At 49.7% G+C, this 13,028-nt stretch overlaps 5 protein-coding genes across 5 annotated transcripts; 3 read left to right on the top strand and 2 right to left on the bottom strand.

Moving 5' to 3' along the window:
• Positions 1 to 2,999: 2,999 nt before the first annotated feature.
• BX661DRAFT_186593 (glycoside hydrolase superfamily) lies at positions 3,000 to 4,815 on the top strand. The gene has a single exon (XM_051537057.1). The coding sequence runs from the start codon at positions 3,054 to 3,056 to the stop codon at positions 4,683 to 4,685; it is 1,632 nt and encodes a 543-aa protein (XP_051389650.1). The 5' UTR covers positions 3,000 to 3,053; the 3' UTR covers positions 4,686 to 4,815.
• Positions 4,816 to 5,724: 909 nt separating this feature from the next.
• Positions 5,725 to 6,957, top strand: BX661DRAFT_145511 (chitinase; the record flags this gene model as incomplete). Its single annotated transcript, XM_051533122.1, has 1 exon — positions 5,725 to 6,957. The coding sequence occupies one exon, from the start codon at positions 5,725 to 5,727 to the stop codon at positions 6,955 to 6,957; it is 1,233 nt and encodes a 410-aa protein (XP_051389649.1).
• Positions 6,958 to 7,070: 113 nt separating this feature from the next.
• Positions 7,071 to 9,294, bottom strand: BX661DRAFT_194448 (acyl-CoA dehydrogenase/oxidase; the record flags this gene model as incomplete). The annotated part of the gene is made up of 2 exons (XM_051537881.1): positions 7,071 to 8,244; positions 9,209 to 9,294. The coding sequence occupies 2 exons, from the start codon at positions 9,292 to 9,294 to the stop codon at positions 7,071 to 7,073; spliced, it is 1,260 nt and encodes a 419-aa protein (XP_051389648.1).
• Positions 9,295 to 9,601: 307 nt separating this feature from the next.
• BX661DRAFT_200125 (uncharacterized protein) lies at positions 9,602 to 9,973 on the bottom strand (the record flags this gene model as incomplete). Its single annotated transcript, XM_051538379.1, has 1 exon — positions 9,602 to 9,973. One exon carries the CDS (start codon positions 9,971 to 9,973, stop codon positions 9,602 to 9,604), a length of 372 nt encoding a protein of 123 aa, XP_051389647.1.
• A 458-nt stretch (positions 9,974 to 10,431) lies between these two features.
• On the top strand, positions 10,432 to 12,810 carry BX661DRAFT_186589 (uncharacterized protein). Its single transcript, XM_051537056.1, has 2 exons — positions 10,432 to 12,499; positions 12,650 to 12,810. Exons 1-2 carry the CDS (start codon positions 10,561 to 10,563, stop codon positions 12,658 to 12,660), a joined length of 1,950 nt encoding a protein of 649 aa, XP_051389646.1. The 5' UTR covers positions 10,432 to 10,560; the 3' UTR covers positions 12,661 to 12,810.
• The last annotated feature ends 218 nt before the right edge of the window (positions 12,811 to 13,028 follow it).

Below are 13,028 nucleotides of genomic sequence, written 5' to 3'. Positions count from 1 at the left end.
TAGCATACCGGCGCCAGGTCCTCAGGGTCGTCAGAGCGCTGGGCCAGTAGCACGGCACCCACACCGGCGCCCGCAGCATCAGTGCGCAGTACCAGCGGTGCTCCAGGCGGGGGTATGTAGAGGTGTCGAACGTCGAGCAGTGCCTGCTTAAGCGCATGCCAGGGCTCCTGTAGTGATCTGATGTCGTCTTTCGTCAGCCGCGTCTTGCCCACCATCTGGTAGAAGGGAGCTAGGATGATCTGGATCCATTCCATATGCTCTGCAATTGCGTTAATGCCGCCGCACAGACGCCGGATGCCTGCGACCGTCGTCGGCATCTCCAGTGCTCGCATTGTTTCCACTCGGTGGTCAAAGGCCTGCCATGTCCGGTCGGCGGACCACCGACGCCCCAAGATCTCTACGCCTGTAGTCGCGCACCACAGTGATTTGGACATGTTAATCGTGACATTCGCACGGGCCAGACACCGAGCAAACAGCCCTATATCGTGGATGTGATCAGTCTCATTGCCGGTGGTCGACTTTAGGTAAACATTATCAATGTAGACCATCAGACGTGGCCGCAGCTCTGGCACGCCGGACAGAACATGGGTCAGGAAGGCCTGGGCAATGGCAGGGGATTCGGAGTTTCCCTGCACCATGCGTAGGTTGCGTACCTTGCCTGCGCTGCCCCCGTCATAGGTCCAGAAGTCTGCGACGTCCTCTGCCAGGCGCAGCTGCGTAAAGAACGATGCCATGTCAACTGACGAGATCAGCTTGGCATCACGCAGGAACATAATGCGCTCGACTGGCGTCGGCAGCTGCATTCCAACGCTCAGCATATGTAACGAGTTGTTTGCTGAGTCGTCGAACAGCACACGCCTGTCCGTCGAGTTCGGCTTAACTTTGGAGAACACAGGGACCTGGGCGAATGCAACCGATGGACCGTCTATTCCATACTTGAGCCGGTTGGCAACGAAAGAGTTTCGGGCCTTGTGAGCAGGCTCGCTGAGTGTGTGTTGGACGGTGTACAGGGGGCACGCGTTTGTGCGCATTGGGGGTCGGATGGGCGCATAGGCTGCTGGCGGCGGGCAGCCACTCGGGTACTCACGTAGGGCGCCAGCAGCAGTCATAAGGGTCTTTAGCAGGGATTTGTGGAGCTCGTCCGTAGTGCACTGATCCGTTGTGCGGCTAGCAACATTTTCCGTCGTCACTGCTGGATACAGTGCATCCCACTTGTGGAAGTCGGCATCGCGCGCTTCAACAAAATAGCCAGTTGGTAGGCCTAGTCGTGCCCGCATTGGGCGTGAGACAACTGGTTCCTTGATCGGGGGCGCATCAGGCGGGCCGTCCATTAGTGGGAACATCTGCGGGTCTTGTGCCACCGTGGGGTCTGGCATAGTGTCATAATCCGAGTCGCGTACAGCACGGGGACCATCGGGAAGTTTGTCTGGGTGGTCAGGGGTGCGTTCTGTGCCCTTAAGGCGTCGGCGCATTGCTGGGGTCATGAGGCGGATGCCCAGGCCCTCTTGGGCATGGTTTGACACCAGCAGCTCCCATGGCACCTTCATGTCGACAACGACTGCATCGTCCCAGAACTTTGGGCCACCCTCGACCTGCAGGCAGACGGTGGCCCGCCCAATGCTCTGGTATGCCTTGTCTGACCAGATGGGGAACAGGTCTGGCCTCGAGTTGGTGCGGATACGCAGCTTCAACCGCTTGGCAGCAGCCATGGTGACCAGGCTGACAGCAGCGCCATTGTCGGCTACAGCCATTGCTGGCTTATTATGTGCGCGGAAACCGGGTATTTTCGTAAAATGGCACAGGGCGGCCTGAGTAGAGTTAAACATATTTATTGTCCCAATAGTGTAACTGATACCCAAGCCGCTCAGGCTTTTGGGTCATTGTTGCCATATGAAAGTAGGGTTATCTTGTGGACTGTCTCGAATGCCTTGAGTCGGTCCAGGAGGGTCTCAGCAGTGACATCATTGGGCGCACTTCCTGTACATGCCCAGGAGCGGGTGTCAAGGCCATGTACTAGGCGTGAGATAGTGACTGCAGCATAGTCGCCACCACCCATGGCCTTGTAGAGCCTGCGCGCATAGTTGACCCTGTCCACTGCAGGGATGTTCTTGAAGGCCTTGGCTGGGCCTCCAGCAGCGATGCTGTGTGCCTTGGCCACAAAGTCTGCTTGCGGGATGCATTCAAGGAGCTTCTCAAAGAACTCTTCTGGTGTGTTCACGTCTAGGGTGCCCATGCGTCTGGCAGCTTGTCCGTCAAGCAGCTTTTGGAGTGCTGTGACAATCATTACTGCAGGAGTGCGGGTAAAGATGAAGTTGATTGTCTCTTGGATCCCTGCAATCCACTGCTTGGTTGGATTTCCGATATCTTCGCCATTGAACCGCTTGGCATAGTCTCGGAGCAGGTCCAGCTCCTCTTTGGCAGCCTTGGCTGGGGTCTGGGCAGAGGAGGTGGTAGTCAGCTGGGCAGTAGGGGCAGTAGGGGCAGTGGCAGGAGGTATGGGGTGAATTGCAGTCTGCATTGTCACGTCTGACCTGACGGACATTGTTGTGTTTTTGTTTTGTTTTATGTATGTAAGCGAGTAATAAATTTTGTTATAGTAAGAGGGGGTGTGAGGAGCACTAGTTGTCTAGTGGTAAAAGTTAGGGGTGATTTTATAAAAGGTTTTATTACTGATGTTTCTAAAGTACTACTAGGGGCCAGCCTCATCTTATATATGTTCCCAGTCGCCTTTGTCGTGCACATTGTCCATTGTGCGCTCCGTTGGTGAGAACTGGATCTTCTGCGAGTAGACCGGTATCTTGGCAAGTCGATGTTGTGGTTTTCGTGCGTGTACGCTTATGCGTGTGCATTACAGGATGGGGGGCATGTTTGGGCATCAGTGTGATGCCTCCCTGATTTGCACCTGCATTATCCAATTAGCGTCCTATCGATCAGCGCGCAGGTGGGAACTTGTTTCGCGGTTCTCGACCTCAACATCTGCTTCCATATCTTCAGTCTGCGCAACAATAACTTTATTAAAAATATTAGGACAAGTTTACATTGATTTTTTTACTATGCAAATTATATTATATACTGTTCCACTTTTGACACTAGTCTTGCTTACAATATGCGTGGCAGTGGTGGCCGAGCCCATTGTAGTTGGCTACTATCCGAGCTGGAAACGGGCCAAAATGGAAGGCATTGACTTTAAAAAATACACACACGTCAATATTGCCTTTGGAATCCCGCGCAACGACGGTTCGTTTACATTCGAAGACGAATGGGCGCTGCCGCAAATACTTCAACAAATTCGCTCCAACGGCAATGACAATGCCAAGGCGCTTTTGTCCGTAGGCGGGTGGACCGGGTCCAACCTGTTTTCCGATATTTTAAAAAACAATGACTCGCGCACGAGGTTGCTTAACAGTATGGCGGATTACGTCAAGGATCATGGCTTGGATGGAATAGATATTGACTGGGAGTATCCTGGTCGCCTGGGCAATGCGTGTAATGTGTTTGATGCACAAAATGACACCCCGAATTTTTTAACTTTCTTGCATGATTTGCGCGATAAATTCGATTCGCAGTTTGGTGAGCGAAAGAAGCTTATCACTTTGGCCGTCCGCGTTCAACCGTTTGATACGCCCAGTGGACCGAGCTCCGATGTCAGCGAGTTTGCAAAGTACGTCGATTTTACTAACGTTATGGCATACGATATCGGCGGTCCATGGAATTCTGAAACTGGCGCCAATGCGCCGTTCAATTACGAGCAAGGCAAGGGAACACCGCTTTCATTTGTATCGTCTATTGATGCGTGGACTAATGCCGGTTGGCCGGCAAATCAGCTTGTTGCTGGGCTGGGGTTCTATGGTCGCTCCTCAGTGGCCCTGCAGAATATGATCAAGGATGCGAGCAACCAGTACCAGTCGCAGTCCCACGATGTGCCTCTTGGAGATTCAGAAGACGCACCGTGGTACGACACTTGCGCCAAGACAACGTCAAACTCGGGCACATGGCAGTGGAGGAATCTGCGCAGCCAAGGCGTCCTGGTTAATAAAAATACGGCGGCGGCACCGTGGGTTCGCCAGTGGGATCCTGTCACGCAGACGCCGTGGTTATTTAATCCCGAGACAAAGAGATTCCTGTCGTATGATGATCCTGATAGCATTAAGATCAAGTCGGATTATGCAGCGTCTAGGGGACTTGCGGGTGTGATGATCTGGTCGGCCAATATGGACTTTAACAGTGAGCTAGTTGATGCTGCCAGGTCATTTGGACGTGAAAGTTCTGATGGCAACAGCAGCACAAGTGGGAGCTCATTACCAGCATCTACTAGTTCCAGCCCGGAATCTACTTCCAGCAAACCAAAAAATACCAAGACCAAGACATCCGCAAACACTCAAACCACCACTTCCACTTCCTCTGGCATTACCAGCAGCACTACATCAACAACAAGCGGACAAGCCGAGGAAACTCCCAGCGACAATGGTTTGTTGCCTGGAAAGCCCTGTTCTGATTACGGCGAGTACAGGTGCGTTGATCCCAATGGCAGAAATATGGCGTACTTGGTGTGCATTGGTACTTGGCAGCAAGTTTCCTGCGCCCAGGGTACGGTGTGTCTGAGCCTCAACAAGTCTATTATTTGCGGCTGGCCTACGTTCAAACACTTGATATTTGGCATTGACAGTGCTTTAAACATTTTCTAACCATCGACGTTGTGCTTGATTTTCACAGATATAGTATGAAAACTATGTGTGTGGTGATATCCCGTTTATTTCCGAATGTTTTTTGCATTTTATTATTCAAGTTTATTTTATTCCCCGGTACAATAGAAACAACTAATAGTTAATTAATGAATTGAGCACTCCGACAATTCCCCCTTAATGCGCAGCCAAAAAAACTACAAGCCAATGAATAGCAGTAGTATTAAAAAGCTAATGGCTGACCTACAAGCGTCCCTATTTAAATGAAAATGATTCTCATGAAAATTAAGTTTATTTAGCTGTCACATGAAAACAACAATTACAAAATATCGAAGAAAAGAAGGGAGGGCCAATGTGTGGCAAATGACTTTCATGCTCTCCAATTGACTAAATGCCACCCGTTTTTACTCCCTTCACCCAGTTCATTCCCCCGATTGTCCCAGACGCAATGAGTATGGATATGGTTTTTAGATATGGCTGTATCTGTCACGTGTAATTCTGCAATGGCTGATTTTTTGCCATTCAAAGTTGCTTCAGAGAATCATTCCGTTTATTTACCAGAAAGTTCCAAGAGTTAGTTGGTTAGTCAATTGAATTGGATTGGATTGGATTGGATTGGATTGGATTGGATTGTGTGGCGGATTTTCGAGAACCAATTATGCAATTGGTGAGTCGGATATGTGACTTTTTTTGGCAATACATTTAGGCTACTCTGGCACATCACATGCCAGTGAGCTTGCTCGATTCTGTTGAATATTTGTGAGCTAAAAAACCTGAATAGACAGCGCGTATATGCATATATTGATAGGTGCAAGTGTTGGTAAATGGAAAAGTGGAGGAATGTGGCCTAACGTTTTAGTATATAAATGCCATGTCCCGGAAAGAGAGCCAGTTTACAACATACCCATCTGATTGTATATCGCTAAAACCCCGCCGCTTATCGCTATAATACCTCCTATCAACATTTGTAATCGTGTTTGCATTTGATATTCCTCAATTCTCACCCCATTTTGCAACTTTTTTCTTCTTCATAAGCATCATCATGAAGTTTAACGCAGTCTTCACTGTTTCCTCTCTGGTATTGGCCCTGGTTGCGCCTGTGATCGGCAAGCCAGTAAACATTGGCTACTACCCGTCCTGGAAGAGAGCGCAGATGGCGAACGTGGACTTTTCAAAGTACACGCACATCAATCTGTCTTTCGGCATCCCAACAGCGGAGGGTACCTTTAGCTACGAGGGTGACTGGTTCCTGGCTCAGACAGTGGCAGACATCCACAGCAAGGGTGCCAAGGTTCTTCTTTCGGTCGGCGGATGGACGGGATCCAACTACTTTTCCAACATTGTCAAGAGCGCTTCCACGCGCAGCACAATGGTTACTAGCATGGTTAACTATGTCAAGACGAACAATCTCGACGGAATCGACATTGACTGGGAGTACCCGGGCCGCCTGGGCAACACGTGTAACATTTTTGACACTGCCAACGATACGCCAAACTTTTTGGTGTTTCTCCAGGAGCTTCGCGCGGCCTTTGACAGCACCTTTGGGCCGCGGCAGAAGCTAATCACTCTTGCGGTTCGCGTCGAGCCGTTTGATGTTACTGGCGGGCCTTCGAAGGACATTGCTGCCTTTGCCAAGGTCGTCGATTATGCCAATCTTATGCAGTACGATATCAACGGCGGTTGGAATGCAGAGACCGGGCCCAATGCGCCGTTCAACTTTGAACAGGGCAAAGGTGCGCCCTTGTCGTTCGTCACTGCAATCGATTCGTGGACCGGGGCTGGCTGGCCGGCCGTCCAGCTGACAGCAGGCATTGGATACTATGGGCGGTCGACGACTGCAAAGGTTGATATGACCAAGGACCCTAACAACCAGTACCAGCCGCAAGAGAGTGTGGTCCCACTTGGCGACTCTGAAGATGCCGCGTGGTATGATGCCTGCGCTGGAACGACCTCCAACAGCGGCACGTGGATGTGGAAGCATTTGCGCGACCAGGGCGTGCTAAGCAGCCCCAGCACGGCGGCAGCGCCGTGGGTGCGCCAGTGGGACCCGGTCTCGCAGACGCCGTGGCTGTTCAACCCAACCACCAAGCAGTTCATCTCGTATGACGATCCGCAGAGCATCAAGATAAAGGTCGACTATGCTGCCGCCAAGGGCCTCGGCGGAACCATGGTCTGGTCGATGAACATGGACTATAACGACGAGCTGCTCAGCGTGGTCAACTCCTTTGGCTCGCAGGCGAGGATGGTTGCTACAAGCTCGACGGTCTCCACCTAGGGGCGCTAGACTGGTGCGATCTTGTCCACCCAGTATGCCTTCGAGTTTTTATAACCGTGTAAAGCTCTAGTGTTAGTGTATTAGTTTTTTTGCTAAATTTTGTCTGATAAGATTTAGGCCTTGTACTCCTTGGACAGGAACTTGGCGATGGTCTGCAGCTGGATGTTGCTGGTGCCCTCGTAGATGGCGCCGATCTTGCAGTCGCGGTAGAACTTCTCTGCGGGGAAATCGCGGGTGAAGCCGACGCCTCCCAGCCACTCGACGGCGCGCGACGACGCGCGCTCGGCGACCTGCGACGCGTACAGCTTGGCCATGGCGGCCTCCTTGGCGAACGGCTTGCCCTCCTCCTTCAAGCGCGCAGCGTTGTAGGTCAGCAGGCGCGCGGCCTCGATGTCGACGGCGATCTGCGCGTACTGGTGCTGCATGCCCTGGAAGTCGCCAATGTACGAGCCGAACTGCTTGCGCTGGAAGAGGTACGGCAAGGCGCAGTCGAAGGCGCCCTGGGCCAAGCCCAGCATCTGCGCGGCAATGCCAATGCGGCCCTCATTCAAGATCTCAATGGCAATCTTGTATCCCTTCCCGACCTCGCCCAGGACGTTGGCCGCCGGCACGCGCACGTCGTCGAAGGACAGCTGGCATGTGGACGAGGCACGAATGCCCAGCTTGCGCTCCTTCTTGGCGATCTGCACGCCCATGTCGCGCTCGACAACAAAGCACGTGATGCCCTTATAGCCGAGGCTGGGGTCGACGGTGGCAAAGACCAGGAAGATGTCGGCCTCGGCCGAGTTGGTGATCCACATCTTGGCGCCGTTCAGCACGTAGTGGTCGCCGTCCTTCACAGCGCGGGTCTGCAGGGCAAAGGCGTCGGAGCCGGAGGCAGCCTCGGAAAGGCAGAAGCAGCCGAGCTTGTCCTCGGAAAGCATCGGAAGGTACTTGTCCTTCAGGTGCTGGCCGGCATACGTGCGGAAAACAGTGTTGACGAGCGTGTTGTGGACGTCGCAGAGGACACTGACGGAGGGGTCGACTTTGGCGAGCTCTTCGATGACGAGAATGGCCGAGGTGAAGGACGCTTCGGAGCCGCCGTATTTAGCCGGAGTCTCGACGCTCATAAGGCCGGCTTCGAAGAGGCCTTTGATAATTGAGGGCTCCATTTGCTCGGCCTCGTCCATTTGGGAGACGAGGGGCTGGACGGTTTCGCGTGCGAAGCGGCTGACGGCGTCTTTCATCATTTGCTCGTCTTCGCTGAGCGAGTGCAGAGAGCTTGTGGTCTGAGTGGGGGCGGTTGTGCTGAGAGAGCGGAGGGCGAGGGCGAGAGGCTGCTGAGGGGGCTTCTTGGCGGCCAGGGCGGCGCTGCGGCGGGTGGCAGAAGTGAGAGTGGTGCGAAGAGAGAACATTTTGTTAAATATGTGTTTGATTGATTTGCTTGTAGTCTTGAGCAAGAGAGAAGAGAAAAAGAAAATGGAGAATAATGGAGCTATATTGCGCTTTTATTATCCGAATCGCTATCGCTTCCTTTAAATCCTCCTTTTATTCCCACGAGATTGAAAAATGCCATTTCAAAGCGTCCTCCCTCCCTCCCAAAAGCTTTCGCTGTAGGCTTAAAGAAAATACAAGAAAAGGCGCCTGACCAAACCTTTATTATCTTTTTCCGACTTTTATTAGCCAATATGGAAGAGGGGGGAAGAGGGCGAAGAACAAGAAAAAACGCACAGACGATAATGTGACGGAGACGGAAAAGACGGAAAAGGCGCAAACCCCCGGTAAAATCCTTATTTTCCATTGCGAGATAAGAAAAATAAAGTAAAAAACTGCGTGGAGAGAGAGCATATTTTCTTTATACCACGTGAGTCAATGCAAATCCTCAAAGAGCCTTTGGGCAAAGAACAAAAAAACCCATACACGCTTATATCGTTATTTTCTCAATCTTTCCTTCGTAATCGGATTTGATTTGATTTTTTGCGAGTTATCGAAGCTGAAAGACAAAATAAATCGTTGATAAAGTAGTCCCGCACCCACCACAAGTTGTGAAGACAAACAACAAAATACCTTTGGCACGTGAGATGTATAAAAATGTAAAAAAAAACATATATTATTTTATTTAATATTGAAAACATATTTTTCTTAATTCCCTCATTCCTTCTCCTTGTTATCCTGCTTGATTTTGGCCAGTATCTTTGAGCGACGCATGAAATCCTCATACTCGCATTTCTCATACGAGTGTCTCTCTTCCTCGCATTTCCAGGGCATATACATTGTGCGGTGACGGCATTTGTTCAGCGGAATCAACAGATGCGCGCAATAGTCCCGGTAACGAAGCGGTAAGCGGGCCTCGGCCATTTCTTGTGAGGAAACCTTCATCTCTGGTTCTTTGAACTCTGTCATTGTGAATGAATTTTTATAAAGGAAATGTAATAATAGCTGGGAAAAAAACCACCCCAAATTGAAATTAAAGAAATGAATAAAAATAAAATAAAATAAAAAAGCCGCTCAGCGCAGATAACGGACGCGACAAAATAAATGGAGAGGAGGCAGAAAAATCTAAAAAAATGGGAAATTCCAGATTTGATTTTGCACATGGTGTAAATCAGCAGATTAGATTTATTAAAATACTTTTATTTTATTTTATGATCTTCAAAGCCGAGAATCAGCGGTCAAGTTCTCTCACTTTATTGCGCTTCCACGAATCAGCCGGCAAAACCCTTACATCCTCGTCCGCCGCAGCCCTGACTGCATCCTTGGCGATATTTCTTTCCTGATGTTCATTCTCTATGGCCGGGTTGTCCTCGCTGCTATTGGCAAATACGCTACCATTGTTTATTTGATCGTGAGCATCATTATTGTTGTTGGCATCTTTGTGCTCATGTGTGCTGATTTTGCTGCCGTTGGGAGATGACACTATGCGGTGGTTGTGGCTGTTGTTGTTGTTCTTGGTGAGCGCTCTTTTGGTGATGGATGATGCGTTAAGCGTGAGTATGCGGTGGGCGTTTACCACGTTTCGGGATGAAAAGAAAAGCATGATTTAGATTTGTTATCTTTTTTTACTAGTTATAATTTAATGAGAGAAAAAATATTGAAAATATTGCTGCTTTTCCTCAACAAAAGGAAAGTTCTTTTTATACTTTGTTTCGTACTTTCGGAGTAGGGATTGCGCATTGTGCCAAGGGATGGAGAGACCTCTCCATTGGGCATATTATATATACGTACCACATGGTCATGATACAGCGTGGACGTATCATCATGCATGCCATTATCTCACAGCCACAATGTGAAACGTCACATCCAAATCGATGGATACAAGTTCAATACTGGCTTGATTTTTATGAAACTAATGGGAAAAATTAGCAAGCGATTAGATTATGTGTATTTTTTTATTGGATTTTTCAGGCCAACTTCAAAATTGGTTACAGCAGCATTCTCTCAATCCCATCACAAAGAGTTCTCCAGATATAAAAGCCTGCATTCTTCGTCATCTTGTTTTTTTCTTTGTTTTTTTATTAAACGCCCGCTCAAAATTGCATTGTACTTTTTTATTTTTATTTATTTTATCTCATTCACACATAATCTTTTCTCTTCTTTTTAATTTTTAATTTTAATTTTTCTCAAATGGCCACCACACTGCAGACACTGCCCAAGCAGATACTCGAAAAAATAGTCTACCACTACTACGACCGGCAACTACCCAAATTCCACCCGAAATTTTACAAAGTCTATGAGGATTTCCGGCAACTATCACAGCTCTGCCACAGCCTGCGACAAGTAGCGCGGCCATACACTTACAGAAGGGTAATATTTGAGCGATACAACCTTGCAGTTGAGGGCGTTGAGCCCAATGGACTGACACACGAGGCATTGATGGCTGCGAAGAAACTGTCGCCGGTTACACGGTGGAAATCAAACCACCGGTTGATTGAGAAGCTGGGATTGTTTGAGCAGGTTGAGGAGGTGGTGCTGAGCACGTATGATCGGTATCCGGATCCGAAAGACGTTCTGGAGATGCTAAGGCAGCGTGGATTTAATCGACACATGTATCCGAATGCCACAGTGCTCATTGTGAATTTCAAGTCGGACTATGACCTGGACGACAAGGCGGTGGCAGCAGCTTCAGTGAAAGCAGCTGGAGCCGGAGCCGGAGCCAGCACAGCAGCGGCAGTGGCGGCGGACGTAGAGAGCTGTGGCGAGTGGATCCCCGACCAGGCATTCAGTGACCTGGCACAGTATCTTTTGGCGGCGCTGCCCAGTGTGGATACTCTGTGGATGGACGACAATCGGTGCTCGCGTGTTGGGCCGCGCAGCGCCATGACTCCGTATATTGCAGCGCACTTGGAGAAGCTCAAGCGCATGCATTTGCGGTTCTCCCATATGCCGGCATTTGGAGTCAAGGTGCTGCCGCCGCAGATCACGCATCTGACTATTTCCGTGCACAGCGCGTACGATTATGTTGATATTCCGCGCATCGTTACGCCAGCGCTGCAGTCACTGACGCTGAGCGCGATTCCGATCCACTACTTGTGGGACCGGTTCTGCCAGTCACCTGTGGGAAGCGCCGGCAGCAAAACGCAGCAGCTGGAGACGCCGGGGATCATTGATTTTCCCGAGCTGCGCGAGCTCAACCTGACGTTCCACGTGCCATACCGCACGGTGCCGTCGGGCAAGAGCGAGGAGGACCTAGTGTGGGAGCGGTACAACAAGGAGGGGCCAGAGCCCAAGCCCCCCGTTAGCTACAAGGGCAACCCGCGTCTAAAGACCATCTCGATTAAGGAGCGCACACCCAAGTACACTGTGCTGCGCACGGACACGCGACGACCGCGGTTCCCCAAGCTGCGCCACCTCAACCTGAACATGTACCCGGGCCGCGTACATGAGTTTCTGCGGGACATCCCGACCGAGCAGCTCTTGTCGCTGAGCATTTCCGGCGACCTTGTCGCGTACAAGGCCCTGAGGCTGCGCGGATTCGCGTCCCTAGTTTCTGTGGATATCTCGCACTTCTCGGTGTCGCGCCATAGGCACTCTCCGCACGCCAACCGCCTGCTCGCGCATGTGCTGGCACTGGCATCGCCCAGTCTGCGCACAATGTCCAGCACGATGTCCTCGGATTACCGCCTGGCCCTGCCGCCCCCCGGCCGTATCCTCTGCACGCACCTGCGCAGACTAACCCTGACTGCGCAGATCAGCTACGCGGATGTCCCTGATCTTTTGCGCAGGCTGCCCTTGCTGGAGCACTTTGAACTGCAGCGCGCCCTGCTGGTTACTCCACCGGCTGAGGCGCTGACACCGGAAGGCCTGGCGCGGCATTTTTTGATGTCTGATGATAAGAGCCCAGTGAGTACGAGCGTGATAAAGTTTGCGCCGGATGTGATGTGCCGAAATGCAACAGATGAGCTGGTGTTTTATAATATTTTCATGCTGATTTCGAGGATGCCCTCGCTGTGTGTTTTGAAGATGTTTAGCTTTTACTCGACACATTTCTTTGATGAATTGCTGCCGATGCTGAATATTCCAAGCCTGTTTCCGTTTATTCGCCATTTGATCAAGCTAGAATGCGGTAAGTAAAAACATTTTTCAACTTTGAACTGAGCTGAATTGAAATGATTTGAAACTGATCTGTTGTTACATATTACACTTTTTTGGTTTTGTTTCTGTTGTTTTTCTTAAATAATAATCTTTGCCGCTTTTCATTTTTGTATACGTGTAGTTGATCGGTAGAACAATAAGACATTCGCGCATTTATGATACATGTACTTTTAATATAATTGTTAAAATTGAGAATGACAACTTGTAAAAAAATATTTAAATGTAAAACTCAATTGTGCGTATTCATTCGAAAGTCGCTTTGCTTTTTTGTTTTTGACCCGTTAAAGTCTCACTGTCTTTTCTTTTTCATTTATTTTCTTTTTATTTATTTTTAATGAAGACTGCAAAACCTCAGCTGTTTATTTTTTATCATCATTTCATTACAGACAGCTCTAATAACTATGTCAATGAGATAATTCATGACGCTATTACAAACAAAACCAAAGAAAGATATGCATAATAATGCATATTCGAAAATATTATGTATAATATACATTTCC

This window comes from Kickxella alabastrina (assembly GCF_025024165.1).
Source record: "Kickxella alabastrina strain RSA 675 chromosome Unknown BX661scaffold_22, whole genome shotgun sequence".
NCBI classification, from domain to species: Eukaryota; Fungi; Kickxellomycota; class Kickxellomycetes; order Kickxellales; family Kickxellaceae; genus Kickxella; species Kickxella alabastrina.
The sequence above is the reverse complement of the archived record's forward strand: the minus strand, read 5'-3'. Positions and strand labels throughout refer to the sequence as shown.

What these genes read in the sequence shown, in the direction of transcription:
- BX661DRAFT_186593 (XM_051537057.1), top strand. Translation starts at nt 3,054, where the DNA reads ATGCAAATTATATTATATACTGTTCCACTTTTGACACTAGTCTTGCTT.
- BX661DRAFT_186589 (XM_051537056.1), top strand. Translation starts at nt 10,561, where the DNA reads ATGGCCACCACACTGCAGACACTGCCCAAGCAGATACTCGAAAAAATA.